At 42.2% G+C, this 15,984-nt stretch overlaps 2 protein-coding genes and 1 non-coding gene across 3 annotated transcripts; 2 read left to right on the forward strand and 1 right to left on the reverse strand.

Moving 5' to 3' along the window:
• Positions 1 to 13: 13 nt before the first annotated feature.
• pfdn2 (prefoldin subunit 2) lies at positions 14 to 3,204 on the forward strand. Its single transcript, XM_028429269.1, has 4 exons — positions 14 to 145; positions 1,989 to 2,077; positions 2,250 to 2,373; positions 2,537 to 3,204. Exons 1-4 carry the CDS (start codon positions 65 to 67, stop codon positions 2,726 to 2,728), a joined length of 486 nt encoding a protein of 161 aa, XP_028285070.1. The 5' UTR covers positions 14 to 64; the 3' UTR covers positions 2,729 to 3,204.
• Positions 3,205 to 3,572: 368 nt separating this feature from the next.
• trnas-gcu (transfer RNA serine (anticodon GCU)) lies at positions 3,573 to 3,654 on the reverse strand. Its single transcript has one exon. It is a non-coding gene; the product is annotated as a tRNA-Ser (tRNA).
• Positions 3,655 to 3,926: 272 nt separating this feature from the next.
• On the forward strand, positions 3,927 to 7,703 carry b4gat1 (beta-1,4-glucuronyltransferase 1). Its single transcript, XM_028429299.1, has 2 exons — positions 3,927 to 5,299; positions 5,400 to 7,703. The coding sequence occupies exons 1-2, from the start codon at positions 4,208 to 4,210 to the stop codon at positions 5,589 to 5,591; spliced, it is 1,284 nt and encodes a 427-aa protein (XP_028285100.1). The 5' UTR covers positions 3,927 to 4,207; the 3' UTR covers positions 5,592 to 7,703.
• The last annotated feature ends 8,281 nt before the right edge of the window (positions 7,704 to 15,984 follow it).

Below are 15,984 nucleotides of genomic sequence, written 5' to 3' on the forward strand. Positions count from 1 at the left end.
CGATCACATGAACCACCTCTAGACATTCTGACGGAGCGGGGGGTCCTTCTCAGCAACTCCCAAGATGGCAGCCAACAGTAGCAGCACGGGTAGCAAATCTAGCAACAATGCTGGTGGTAAACAGTCCGGTCCGTCAGCTGAACAGGTATATTCACACACACCTCGGGTTGCATTACTCGCTAGTCTCGTTGTTGTTAATGTACAGTCGCGTAAGGCAAAGGCTAGAGCTCCTACTCTTGACTCCCAGTTAGCAGAAGCTAACATTAGCATCCCTATCGTCATCATCATCCGGCCATCTTTCTGCTGTATCGCCTCAAAACGACAAATTAGATCCAACCAGAGTGAAACGTAAAATATATATTTAGTGTTTATAAAACAGTAGGTGTTAGGTGAAGCACCTGACAGCCGGTTTACTGGTGTTAGGTAGCTTTCAAATGTGACCACGCTTGTGAAGGGGTGGTGCAGATCGGTGAAAGTCGGTCTGCCCACAGTGGAAGACGCTATTTTTAGCACCGAGGACCACCAAACCTGCTTACACAAACTTTTTAAAAGCCTGAACTAGTCCACATTAATATATATTTTTTCTCGTTTACATAATTACAACACAAGCTAAAATAAAGCGGCTGCGTGCTGTATGTTGTCTGATGCCTACAGTCTTTACTTTCTGCTGAATCGCTATTATTACTGGACTATGATGTATTTGTTATGCATTAAGCATCAACCAAATGGTAACTATAGCTGTCATATCAATGTATCTGAGAAATAGGAAATAGTAGAACATTAAACCAATCAAATGCTGCTGCACAACATATTTAATAAAAATCGTATTGTGTGCAATTAATCGTCAGAAAAACTGTCACCGATTAATATTTGCCACTTATCGATTACAGTGATTAGTGTCTCATCATTAGGATGCATTTTTGTGTGCGACGTACTCTCACCATCCACCCACAAGCGCGCACATGTGAGCCCACAATAACAATAATGGCGGAAGGCATTGAGTTCAGTTAAATGATGCGGAGCAGCACGTTCCTAACAGAGGTTCAACGTCTGTCCCCATAAGCCAGAGTACGAAGAAAGCAGAAGAAAGCGCAACGAGGCCACAACGCCGGCTACAGCTGTAGTATATAGTGCCGCGCATGCGCACGCAACATGCATTAGCTGTGAAGCGTAGAGCGTTGGTTGTTGCCATAGTAATTGGAGTTTGCTCATATTAAAAGATAAACTCCAACTTGAAAAGCTGCCTCCCGATCTTTATTTATGGACTCCACAAAAGATAGGAAAACAATAAAGTCTCCTCCAGCAGATGTTGGAAAGACGCAGGTTGATTTGCACAGACACACATTTAAATGTGGAATTGTCCGGTTTGTTTGTTTGTTTGTTTTTTCTGCTGCTGCTCTACAGTATGAGTGAAAACATGGAGTAGTGTGGGACATATTCCAGTCACAGGTTCATTTGCACAGACACATTTTTTAACTTGAAATAATCACTGATGTGACTTTTTCTGAACTTATTTGTCCTGTTTAATTTTAATGTTATATTCACTGCGTTGTTACTTTAAGATAAGAACATCTGAAGGACAAAGTTACTTTAAATGTTTGCTTCATTATTATTTTGAAGCAGTTTGTACCTCTGTTATCAACACATTTTTCAAACATAGCTGGTTTGTGCCTAATCACTACTTTAACCTGTTAGAATGAAGGAGTTCACTTTGACTGATGATTTGTCAGAATCATTTTAGAACAATGTGGCGATTTAGAGTCAGTAAGTGCAATTGTCATCAATTAATCGTCAAATTAATCGTTATCGGCTAAATGCCGCAATTAATCGTGATTCATTTTTTTGCCAATATCGCCCAACCCTAATATTTAATTTGTATTGACCAACAATGAAGAACAGCTAACACCTTTGCCTGTGTGAAATTCTGTCAGAACTGGATTACTATTGTGCCATTTAAGTATGTGTTTCCGTGTTGTTTCTGTGACAAGGTGGTGGCAACATTTCAGAGGATGCGTCAGGAACAGCGTAATATGGCTTCTAAGTCTGCAGACCTGGACATGACCATTAATGAGCACAGGTCAGTGGCTCACATCCCAAACACTAGCAGAATATTTTTTTTATCCACTCCCATGTGTTTTACATTTGATAAAAGCGATTTTTGTCTTTCTTCTATTTTCATATATATATATTTACATACTACTAAATCGTTGACTTAATATTTTTTGTTTGAAATGTTGCTGTCTTTACAGCCTAGTAATTGACACTCTGAAGGATGTGGATCCATCAAGGAAGTGCTTTCGTCTTGTGGGTGGGGTGTTGATGGAGAGGACGGTAAAAGAAGTTCTTCCTGCTTTGGAAAACAACAAAGAACAGGTGATGAATAAGAAGAAATCAAATTATGTGGTGTATAACTATTATAGGAATGTATATTATCCCACTAACATGTACCTTATTTTTAGGTGATTGTACAAAAATTCATGTTTTAAAAAAAAATATCTTTGAAAATTATCTTTGTCTTCTTTTTCTGTCCGCACAGCTGTCCAAACTTAGAGACACCATCAACACACAGATGCAGACGAAAGGACGGGAACTGACAGAATACAGGGAACGCTACAACATCCGGTTGGTGGGAGAGGGTGAAGGAGAGGCACAGGGCCAGTCGGCAGCATCCTCCAGGGACAGCGAAGGAGAGGGAACCAAAAGTGGAGCTGGCGTTTTAGTTTCATAGTTTGCAAAGACAGACTGTGACAGTAGGGCCCTTTTTGATTTCTGCAGTTCTGAGTCACAAAATCGAAGTGAAAATCTAGACTCTTCACGGGATATCTTTGGATCAGGAGTTTACTTAAAAATCTGATGCCCAAACAGCGTACATAGTGCTTTACTTATGTATGTTTAGTGATGTTAGTGAGTAATAATGTTATTGTTGTTTTTCTTTTGTTTCCCTTTCAGACTTTTTTTTTAAATGATTAAATACCTGGTATAAATTCAAATAATAATAAATTTAATTTCACTATGCTGGGTCAAAGAATAATATGAGATGCAAAAAACACACAACTGTTACTAAACTAATAAAAGACTTAGGCCTTTTGTGAACTTCAGATTATGATTAAGAGAGGAGACTTTTGATTTGAACACATACCTTAAGCATGAGCATAACATTGTACTGTAACACATCAACATAAATAAAAACTGATCTCAAAAGTCTTATTCTGCCCCCAACTGTGCACCAGATAGAAAATTGTTTCCACAAAGAATCCATGTAGAGAGGCTGCTGCCCATCGTGTCTGTTTTTGATACCTGACACACAATGGCGCTTGTAGTGGTGTAGTTAGCCTTATTTCTAAAACTGCGTCTCATGCCTGCCAGGACAAGTGTTGTTGTTGTAAGGATGAACATTTTTGTTGCTATTGAGCATGAATTAAAACAAAAAAAAAACATGTTGGCTTTGTTGTGTATTTCACACAAACATCTGTTTTCAGATTTTAAACCTCTATTAAATGCATGAGTGAGAAAATGTATTAGTGTAAAACAGAAACAACTCCCATAAAGAATTATGAAAAACTGAAAACTCTCGACGAGGATGGGATTCGAACCCACGCGTGCAGAGCACAATGGATTAGCAGTCCATCGCCTTAACCACTCGGCCACCTCGTCTGAATGGTTACCATATAAGACCCAATAGATCTTTATGGTCAGATAATACCGAGGTTCGTGACTACTTTTATCTATATTTCCTTCCTGTCATTGCAAACCGATGCCGTACTGACAATACTCTTTCATTGTCTCAATATAAATAAGCTACAATTAATCTAGCAGTTCCATTTGCGCCACGGCAAAATTCAAGGGCGCATTTCTACCCGACATTACGGTTATTGCACACCGACATGCGCCGTTATCGCTGCAGCAGCAGCAGAGATTGGTAACAACAGTGGCGTGTTTTGATGGAGATCAGACAAACTGTATCGATTTCGTCGCTTTATTAATACGGTCCTGAGTCGTGTGGACATCTGGGTGTGCGCTGCCTCCGCCAAAAACACAAAGAGCCATGTATTCGTCACATTTAAAGGCTTATTTGGTTGTAGTGTTAGCATCGTGGTAGCAATGTCGTTAGCTAGGACGCCTGGACAAAAATAGAAGCGGCAGCCAGCGTTGGTTCTGTGGACCTGCTTTGTGTACAGTGATCAGTGTCTTTTTTAGTTTCTCTGGAATGCATCTCTCCAAGAAATGTTCCGCGTTCAAAGTGGTGCTCAGTGCTCTCCTGATAGTGGCGCTCCTGCAGCTCATATACCTGTCCTTCCTCTCCAAGTTCCACGGTAAGCAGCAGCGGTACCGATACTCTGAGCTCTTTGGAAGCTCCGGGGCCAAGAAAAATGCGCACAACGAGAAAAACCTGCGGAAGGAACGTCTAAGGTACTCGCTGTCTTCTGGGGGGATCTTCGACAACAGTGGTCAGTACCGAGTGTATAAGAACTTGATCAAAAGTGATTTCACCACAAATCAGAAGCCAGGTTCAAACATCCTGGCTTTAGCTACACACACCACTATCAACAACCTGCATCATCTGGACTCCCTGCTAGACAGGTGGCAGAACCCTCTTTCAGTGGCCATATTCGCACATGGGCAGGATGTCAAGTTTGCCACAGCTCTGGTGTACGCACTCAGCTTCTTCTGCCCTCAGATCCAAGCCCTGGTGGACTTCCACTTGGTGTGCCTCTCAGGAGAGATGGCCAGTTTCCCTGAGCAGGACCGTGAACATTTTGCAGGCCTGGAGGACTGCGCGTCTGTGTTCTCCAGACTGGAGACCCACAGGGACCAATACAAGAACTATGCCATCAGTGGAAACATTTCCTACCCCAACAACCTCCTTCGTAATGTCGCCCGGGGTGGCGTCGATTCCTCCTACATCCTGGTCATTGACATGGACATGATGCCGAGCGCTGACCTGCACCAGCAGTTCGTGGACATGATTACAAGACGTGAACCAGCCAGTGACGAGGTTTTTGTCCTGCCGGCCTTTGAGATCCGCCATGCTAGAAAGATGCCTGCCACCAAGTCTGAACTGGTTCAGCTGTACCAGGTGGGCGAAGTGAGGCCATTTTATGAAGAGCTGTGTCCTCGCTGTCAAGCACCCACCAACTACTCACAGTGGGTCAACAGCCACGTCAGAGAGACAGGTACTTTAGAGGTTGCCTACACACTCACCTGGGTGGACCCCTGGGAGCCATTTTACATCGGGCCACACACAGTGCCACTATATGATGAGAACTTCAAGCAGTACGGCTTCAACCGCATCAGCCAGGTTGGTAAAACCTTTCCACCTTTTGCATGCATCTCATCAAACCGTCCCGTCACCCTCTTGTTTCTTCATTCTCATCTCTTCTATCTCTGCCACCTTGCAGGCCTGCGAACTCCACGTGGCCGGATACAGGTTCTCCGTGCTGAGTTCTGCCTTCGTGGTCCATCGGGGCTTCAAGATCCAGGGGGACTTCCATGCCAGGAAAGACGAGGAGAACAAGCGCAACCGCGTTCTGTTTCGCAGTTTCAAAGAAGGCCTGAAAACCAAATACCCATCCTCCACCCGGCGTTGCTGAAGAAGACTACATCCCGTCTTCCATCATAAATTATGGAGGTTTTCTTATTGTTAACTGAATCCAGGTTCCAGTGAAACTCTCCTTTCAAAGTTAGCACATAAATGACCCAGTTTTTCTTTTTATGTCTTGTGATGTTGGCACAGTTGGCAGTTTAAACTAATCCAACTCTTGGGTTTATTTCAAGCATTTCTTTCTGAACATGTTCTCTGAGGAATTCAGCGTCTTTCCTGCTAATTGGGACTGAGATGAAGAAATGATCACTCAAGAGCGGAAAAACTGGCCAACAAGGACGTTAATATTAAAGCATATGAGGAACATTCCTATTTTTAGCTCATTGGACGCACAAAAAACACGAGTGTAACAGAGACTGTCAAGAAACAAAAGTCCTACATTTCACTGAAACATTAAGTTTATGGTTTCACAAATGTACATATCCCAACTACAACTACAAAGTCTTGTCATTTCAACACGGAAACTGAAACACACTTGCATTGCTCCTCCTGTGAAGAGCCCATTAGCAGGGCAGCTGATGAGGATGGTGGTTTTAAACAGCAGGTTTCTGTGTGATTTCCAAAGAAGACACAGCGGCAGATATTGTTTGAAAATCCACTGCCTGAATGAGATCATGTTCTTCTACATGGATTGAGAACCCAGTAGCTTCTGACGGGTTACATGACTTGACGGACTTGATTACCGCCTGCTTCCAGAATTTTGGCACGCATATGAGGTTCACTACAGCAAACATCCAGTTTTTAACGAATTGATCATTTTTTTAGTCTTGCTGATCAGCCACAATATTAAAACTAAGTGTCTAATATTGTGTAGGTTCTTCATGCTTTGACTAAGCATGGACTACTGGGGCTGCCATGTGGTGCCTGGAAGCAGGACGTGGGTGGCAGATCCTTTGTGTTATGGGGCCACTGTGGATCAGGGCTTATTCTGATGAGCCCTCAGTTTAGTTTAGGGTTTGGGACTTCAGAGGCTTTTGATATTCCTCTGCAGTTTGTGTGGTGTGATGACGCATCTACCATAAGAGGAGATGTGCATGGTCTGTAATAATGTTTAGGTCAGTGGTACTAATCAGAAGGTGTAAATGTTCTGTGTGGGCATTTTGTTGTCTAAGCTGATGGCAGAGGTGCCGCACTGAATTGACAGTTGTGTGAAGTGTGTGAGTCAGCAAGGACAAAATGCATTGTGTATGACATTTAACACAACAGCAAACCTCTGATTACACAATGCCAGCATGGCTTTAGAAAGTGTCCACTACTGCAGTGTTATGCAGGCGGCATTTGTTCAGCACAAAAAGGGGGCGCTGCAGGGAGAAACAGAGAGCGTAATGAACATGATTTTTATAGTATTTTCATCATCTTTCAGTGGTTTTAAAAAAAATCTTGTAGCTGCTGGGTGACTTGATTCCTGGTGAAATCAGCGATTCGCTCTGACCACCAGATGGCAACAGACACTTGAGTGTTGAGGGGCACAGGTGCAGTATTTTAGCCTGAATATCAAAACACAGGAATTACACAACAACATAAATGTCGTTTGGTTTTACTCCCTTCTTGTTCTTTCCTGAAAACTGATGACATTCTTATGCTTTTTACCAATACTGTGGAAAACTACTGTAATATAACACTGATGATCGGACGCTGGTAGCCCTCTAAATTATCTCGATCTTTACTATTAGTAGATTATTTGAAGCAGGGTTAGTGGATAGACAGATTAAACATAATACTTAATTAACCCATGAACAAGAGCAGCCTGTGTCACCTTAAGACCACTCATAATAGTTAATGAATTCTTTAACACTATGGTACATACAGTATTAAATCTACCTAAACCACCACTCCTTTGTCATAAATATATTTGCAGAGATGTGTTATTTTTCTTTTCTCTTGTTGTGTTTATGATCTATTTATTGTGAAATGTTTTCTTAAACAGGATTTTTTTTTAATGACCCCCAAGCAAGAAAACTGTAGCACGAACTTTTTCTGAATCACTAGTTATTTGTTATATTTGTTATTTATGCAGTGGGATTCATTTTTAACATATACGTGATTTTGTGGTGTGGTGCCTTTATTTTTTAATTTATTTTCCTTTGTGTTCACAGAATATAACGCCTGATTTGTAATGTTGGAATTTCTATTAAACCTCCTGAATTACTTTTATTTGACGCATAAATGTTATTTAACCAGTTTGAATGATTACGCCGGACACACACAGTCCAGCCCGCTGTGATCCAGAAAACTCTTGGAAGCACTTGGAAATGGACAAATCCCAACAATGAACTTGACCAGAGGGATTTGTAATGACAAGTAATGTCAACAGTGTTTCTAGAAGTATCACTTAAATAAGTGGTAAAGAAGCTGAGGGCATTGTCTGTGTAACATGACCCTAACAAACGGTTAAAGGCAACCCTGGACCGATAGCATGTGATTGGTGATTACAAGGTGAGTATCCAATTAAAGGTTCCTACTTAGTAATTAAGATCTGTTTTAAAGTGGCCTTTAAGGAGTCCTTCTGTTTGAAATGGACCAAATTACCTCTGAACATGGATGCCAAGTAGAAACGATGAATGTTAAATACGTCTGCGTGAGAAAGGACACTTCTAGAAAGTAAATAAACAAAATATCTGTGTAGCGTTAAGGGTTGGTCAGTGAGCTGACCATCTGTTGGTAAAGTTGAGCACGTGTGACATCCGGTACTTGACAACTATCTGAGGTGCTGTGGCATTTTGTGTGTCTAAGCCTCCATTATCAGGCTCAATAACGAGCCAGGCACACGAGATCTAGTGGCACGCAACTCCACTTGTTTGGCTTCATCAGCTTCCGCTGGGGTACATTTAATCGTTATCTATCTTATCAAACACCTCACAGTTTGCCTTCTGGACAAAAGACTGCAACGCTCTGCTATAATATTGCACTGATTCTCCTCTCTTTTCTTTTCAGATTTATAAATTATTTAGTTATTTTTTTCTATGCAGGGACAGTTTGGTCCACTCATGGTCCTCATTTTCTCATTTGCTCAGGGTGTTAATAATGTGCCAGAAGGTGCAGAAATGTTGGGGCAGGCGGCAGGGGGGTTGCTGGATCAGGAAAGGCAGGTTTGGTGAGGTAAGGTGGGGTTTATCTCAACAGCTTTGGGGAGTGAAGGCTTATCTGGGTCAGAGAGCTTTATGACATAAGCAATTAGGGTTGCCCTCTCTTGTGTACGCTAGCAGGAGGGAGGCCTCCCGCCATCTAGATTAGCCATCCTGCTAAGGCCAGGAGAGCTCCACGGCTTTTTGGCAGTGGATGGAACCAGCTGGAGGGCGAGATGAGCAGGTGGCGGGGGGAGGAGGTTCTTCAGCAACGAGAGCAAAGGGTCAACAAACATGCAGGCTCTTCAGTATGGGTCAATGGATGTGTGATACAAGAAAGAGTCAATGACCCACACTGATGGAAGGAATTCACAAAATGAATCCAAGTCACAAAAGAAGTGGTGGTTAGTTCACTGTCTAACAGCAGCTTGGAGAGAAAAGGACTATAGAGGATGTTTATGTCACTCAGCTTAACTTCAGCGATCTCTTCTCATCAGCCATTTGACTGTAAGGACTTACAAGTGATTAAGCCAATTGGTTTAGAGGAATGGTTGAAAAGATCTTTACACATAGTGAACAAATGATTTAGTGACTGATGAGAATACAGGAGGAATGTGTCATATACCGACTAATTAACATGTCCTAAAACTGTGGAGGTGATGCAGAATTCATTTAGTAAATCTCAGCCGTGAATAAGTGAATATAAGCACGTCTGTTTGGGACGAGGTTTGTCCCCATGTTAGCCAACGAAATGAAAAACAAATGTTGCAGGTGGAGATGTTTTTTCTTGCCCCATCAGTGTTGAGGGTCACTATCAATAGGCTTACTCTGAGGATGCGTTGGAATCTCCCAGTCTCCTGACCAACTGTCCACAAACCAAAGATGTCTCTATTACCCCGTTCTCACTGGGGAAAAAATGTGGCTTAAGCAGGATTCGGCCACATCCAGATCAATCCAGATCTGTTTTTTTCTGAGTGTGAACACCTCGAATCCGGCTGTATCCAGTTTGATTTCAATCCGGCTAGATCCACCTCTCGTGGCTCAAATGTGGCTCAGGTGTGAACGCAAATGTGGCGAGCGAATCCGGCTAGCGACATGCTACTTCCAGTTAGTGACATGCTACTTCCAGTTAGTGACATGCTACTTCTGGTTCACGGGGCGCGACACGGGACAAAAAAACGCATGATGCATGCGCACATGCGGTCCTACCGCGGCGTGAACGGACTCTGTATATTACGAGGCGCCACCTAGTGGTTTGGAGGACCGCAAACATGCTGGATGAAGCCGGATTGAGTGCGGACACAAGTGTGTGCTAGCCAGATTTGAAAATAGGTCTGAACGCATCCAGCTTAAAGGCTGTCTGGGCTCAATCCTACTCTAGCTGGAATGACTTTCTCCAGTGTGAACGGGGCCTGAATGTACTGATGGATGGATGGATAGAGAACTCAGATGTTATCAATTTCTTAGCTCTATATTAGCTAAGTAAGCCCAAGTTAAAGGATAACTGGACATGCTACACAGTTTAGTCCAAATATATTTTACTCTTCCTGTGTTTTTCTGTGTTATTGCTTTTGGGTAAAGGGTAAAAAAAGGAATGACTTTCTCCAGTGTGAACGGGGCCTAAGTAACACTTGAGATGATATGCGTTAGATGGCTGGCACGTTTTTGATGCACAGGCCTCAAGGTTTCTTACAATGTGTGGCACTTTAAAATCTACTTTATGATGACTTTGTATATTTTTTTTACCGCACCCACACATCTCACCCCCTTTCTGCCTTTATAACCTCCCTCCTCATCATCTTCTTTTCTTATCTGATGCTACCTGTTAATTATATGCAGCAGTCAGCAACACAAACACAAGTTAATTAATAAGACAATCCCAACAACAGATTGCAACCACCGCGTTGAGCATGTCTCTCTCTTCTGCAGGCATCCGTTTCACTTAAACAACCGAAGGCTTAGCTGCCATCAATGCCAGCTTTGGAAGACGTTTACCTGTCTGCTTACTGAAAAAGCCAAAGGGCACACATATCACTCTGCCTCTAAACCTCGCGTTCTTGGACACCCGGGCTGCCCGCATTTTAAATGTATCCTGCTAAAGCCAGACAATAAAGCCGGGCTGGAGGACAGAAGTAATGAGACGTGACACTGCCCTGGGGAAAGAAAAGGAGGCCTAAGAGATATCTGTAATCCTTCTCACCACGCTAACGCCTCTTAGCCTCCCACCCCTGCTGTCACATGAACCCAGAGGAAAAGATGCAACACATATAATATACACACACACATATATCACCTTTCATAGGTGTACATAAACGTACATATCACTAAAACATTATCAACTAATTGATACTTTAGCCACAGAACATATGGTCTTGGACCAGCCTCGCCCACATTTACAATGGCTGCCATGGTCACGGGTACTTAATTCTCCCTCGATCGATGTCCTAATACAAGGCTCATTTATCACAATAATTCAGCAACAGATGATGGAAGCTATGATACAATTACCCCAATGTTTGCACAACACAAACTGAGAGTCTGCCCCAAAGCCTCAAAGATTATCTGAAGGATTTCCATGACAACAGGAAGTCCTCACCACCGCAACAAAAAACTCCTTTACACCTGAAAATGTGTACAAAAAACAACCCTAAAGATATCAAGTCAACTAATAAAGGCCATACTGTGGATACCAATGAACCTGGTAGGGCACTTAATATACTTAATATAGCAGTTGTGAGGAGGCAGGAGATTAAGAAGGATTTATATGACAGATTAAACTTTAGTTGAGCTGTCACGCCTTTGTATCAAAGGATCACACAACCTGACTTTAATCAAAATCAATATAAGCCACGAGTGAGGGTGAATGTATTTGTTTTCACTGGTCTTTTTTTGTGTGAATGTTTGCACTGTCATGATGGCATGAAGTTAGTATTATGATGTGCAGAGGCAGCAAATAATCAGCTGCAAGTGGAGGGAGGCAACTTTGAGATGAAGTAATAAAAGTAATAAACAGTCAATCAAACTGGAACCAAGTGGAATGTCCACCAGATAGAGTTGCTCTAAAGTATCCACCAGCATTACATCTACAACAAGATCATTATCTCAACCAAGATGAATGCACAAGTCAAGTTTAAGGTGAGAGTCAGAAAAAGCAATCTGACAATACACTGAATTATTGTGTGCCACCAGCAGTGCAGTCAAGTATGTGCCGCTGACCTGTGCGATCACAGTGTGTTCATGTTTTGGTTCATGTGAAAGGCACAATTTAGTGGGTCAGGGGGTGTCACATTGAAAAGGGGACTCAACTCCTTGATGTGTTCAGACATCAACCCACAGAAACCGCTCTCTGAGACCGCCTCAAACAAACTCAAAGGTCACCAACGGGCACATGACCTGCCGGCGTTCAAAAAGGCTGTTTCTCTAAAGATTCTGGGAGCTTTCATCCTGCATGGGAATAAAGTCTGAACCAAAAAATTGGTGATGAGTTCACTCATTCTGTCATTATAGACACAGTCTGTGATTAGATTCAATTCCACTCCTGCCGCCGCCCCCCCCCAACAAAACCCATGTACGTAAATCATGCTTCTTCTTCCCGCCTAAAAGGCTGAGCAGTCATTCTTCGGAGGCGCCTACAACACAGAGGATGTAGATAGGCTAGGGAAGACTGGGCTGGGTTGGGCCGGGCTGGGCCGGGCGGTCCAGAGAGGATCAGGGCAGATAAGTCACCAAAGCAGGAATTAATGAGCATTATAGTATTAGGTAAGAATAAGACCCACCTTAAATCCTTCAGGATTCCTAAACAACTCCAGTAACACCTGTTACATATGATGATGAAGGGGTGCAGAGCAGAGTTCAGTGTCCAATAAAAGCATGTGAACACCTTTTTATCAGCAACAAAAACAACTGGCTATAAAAGAAACGAAATGAACCCTTTTGTCCAGAACAAAGAGCAGATTGATACTGGCTTTAAATAATTATCTAAACTTCTAAAAAAAAAAAACTAAATGGTAGAAAGGTAGAATTTAAAAAGATAAAACATTTTTTAAAACTAAATTATTAAACCTTTTTTAACAATTAGCAATACAAGAAAACAAACCATCCAGTAGCGGCAGCAGGCAGTGTGATTTGCTGGGCTATTTAAGTTTGCCAGCTACCCATGAGCTTGTGGTAAGCTGATCCCTCAAACAGAGAGCATGATACTGTCTGGAGGTGGTTCATCGCACTGAAGGGACCGACAGCCCCGCTGACGGTTTAAACCACCATACCTAGAAAGAACATCTCATTACACAAATAATCTGCAGACAGCCTGAAGTGTAAAAAGAGCTGTTTGCACTGACTCGCTTATTAATTCACGCAGGTGAAAAGGCTATAGCGCCAAGAAACCACAAAGTCGCTGACTTTTAAGAAGGGCCTACCTGATCCTGCTGATAAGCTTGGAGGAGGAAATCAGAGCGTTTAATCCAGGTAGCAGCATTGTGTTTATAATGGTAAGTTTCACATTAATTTATATCAATAGAAGTAAAGCCATTTGTTGATCAATGGTAAAATAATTATTTTATTTTTACAATAATTTTGATAATAAAACAAAGTCTTTCCCCTTTTGGTGGACGAATGTTGGACCTTTTTAAGGGAAAGTTACATAAGTAGCACCATAATAAAGGAATAAAGGGAAACCTTGTACAGCCAGTTCCTGTGTTTTCTGAGTACAGGAACTACCGGGCCAGTTTTAGCTTGGCTAACAGTGCCAACACTCACAAGGTTGAGCTTGGAGGTAAACAAAAGAAAAACAGTCCAACAGCAAAGAAAGGCTCTGTTGGCAAATGATGTTGCACTTTGATGTACCGTACTATAGGGATTTCCCGATCCGATCACGCGATCGGAAATCGGGCCCGATTACGTGATTTCAGACTCGATCGGAATCGGACATTACCTCCCGATCAGGACTCGGATATATATTTATTAGGGCTGTCAAAGTTAACGCTTTCTGTGCAGGGTGGCTCTGTGTCTTGTAGCGCAGCGGTATGACGGTCGCTTTTGGTGCGACAGGTCCTGGGTTCGAGATCTTGATGTGCTGCGTGTGTGAAATCTCCTAGTGTGGCTACACACACACACGCACACACGGGTTTTGCCGCAACGAGTGCCTTTATAGAAAGTATCGGATCGGGACTCTGTATCGGCAGATACTCAAAATCAAATGACTCAGACTCGGACTCGAGGGCAAAAAAACCTGATCGGGACATCCCTACCGTATACATCTGCACTGAACACTGATTAGTTCCTGTTACTGATCGAGCTGCCTCACATCAGCCCTGAGTTCCTGTAGTTGAAAAGCATTTACAGCTGAAACTCTCAGCAAAATGTAGATCTTTACTTTTCCTCTTGGTAACATATAATATATTTATAATATATAAGATGCGCCACTATTTTTACAGCAAACTGATATTTCTTTGCTCAAATAAGGTCCCTTGTGGTCAACAAGAAAGATAAGGCTCACCTATAGTCAATAGTTTGAGCTTCTTAACCTTCAAAAAAGTTGATAAATTTACACAAACTCAGAAGACATTTTACATACTCACAAACTTAGAACTGCTTTTATTTGGGTTTCTATATTGTCACCAATCCCAGAGAGTACTCATTAGTACATTTATACTAAGGCCGATGTTAATTCAAATTGTTTACACTCTGCCAAGTTCCTTTATTATCCTTATGTATAATCAAATGATTACTGGAAATAAGATTAAACAGGTACAGGTGGGGATCCCCAGCAGTATTTGCCAACCCACATTTACTTTATATCACCTGTGTGTATTGAATCAAGAGATCTTCCTCTCTCCCCCTCTTCACACCACACAACAACACATGAGGAAGTGATTTCTGTTGGTGCGGTGAGTGCTCATGCCATGAGCTGAGAGCTAAAGCTAACACAGTGGGATGAGGGGACGGAGGGGGCGCAGGGGGATAGACCTGTCTGAGAGGATACTGCTATTCAATTGTAAATGAGCTTGTAATTAGCCCTTACACATTTGCCTGCAGGGAATTAACTGTGTGAGTGTGTGTATGTGTGTGTCATTGTGTGTTTTTTAACCCCTTTTTTTTCTTAGAATAGGGGTTGACAGTGATAAGCAGATAATACTAATTACTTCTCCTCCCAATTGCTTGTTAATTGTGCTTGGTGTGGATTTATACAGTGTGGTAATACCCCCTTCCACACACACACACACACACACACACACACACACACACACATGCAGATGCATCCCCCCCCCCTGCTTTGCCTGTTGGCAAAATCAACAGGTCATTTTTTTAAATCAGGAGACTTCTGTTTAAGCCGCTGATTAATTATGCCAGGTGGGGTTCCACCATTTATGGGACCAGACAATAAGGCAGGCAGTGTGTGTGTGTCTGTGTGTGTCTGTGTGTGTGTGTGCATATTTAATTGTAGCAGCAAACAGCTTTAACATTCACCAGTACACAGTTAAAAACACTTGGAACTACTAATGGTACTACAGCCCTGATGAGCTGTAATAGGGATACAATGACAGACTGCATGCTTTATGGTTATTGTGGAAATCATCTTAAATTACTTACAGACAGAAGGTATGTTTGTATAGTTTCTCAGCATTTATAACAACCTGTCATGTTTGTCCTTTGTAATATATAATGTTTACTTGGCTGACTATCAGCAGGAAGGTTCTCCCTCGTGAGCCAGGTCCTGCTCAAGGTTTCTTGTACCTCCTACCAAACTTGACTGTGCTGTTTTTATGGGTATACAATCTTAGAAACTGACTTGAATATTTACACTAACACAAAGTTTGCAGTTCATTATATTGAGAGCTATATTTTGTGTGACACAGACCTTAATTTTGTTAATGAGCAAACTGTAGACGCCAATGTCCAGAGTGGCAATAAGTGACAATAGTGAACTCCGCCACCCCCTCCACCCTTCTGCAAACACATATACATCGTCTGTTCGAACCCGTCATCACCGTATGATTCATCCTGTTCTAACGGCTTCGAGTGCTTAAGCAGATTTTGGTTCAGTCTGCTCTCAAAGTGTTAAACAGATTTGGTTGGGGGATTTTTTGTAATGAAGGTGATTGTGTGTGTGTGTGTGTCTGAAACTTGGAGGGGTTAGATTAACTGTGAGCATGATCTTCACTGGGCTCATTTCTCCCCTTATACACCAAAGAGTGTGTTTGATGCACACACACACACACACACACACACACTGAACTCCCCGTTTCCATTAGCCCACCAATCCCAAGTGGTATTTTAATCTAGATTTAGCATCTAACGAGTATCAAATGATTGCCTACT

The sequence above is a fragment of the Parambassis ranga genome, chromosome 18, assembly GCF_900634625.1.
Source record: "Parambassis ranga chromosome 18, fParRan2.1, whole genome shotgun sequence".
Lineage (NCBI taxonomy): Eukaryota > Metazoa > Chordata > Actinopteri > Ambassidae > Parambassis > Parambassis ranga.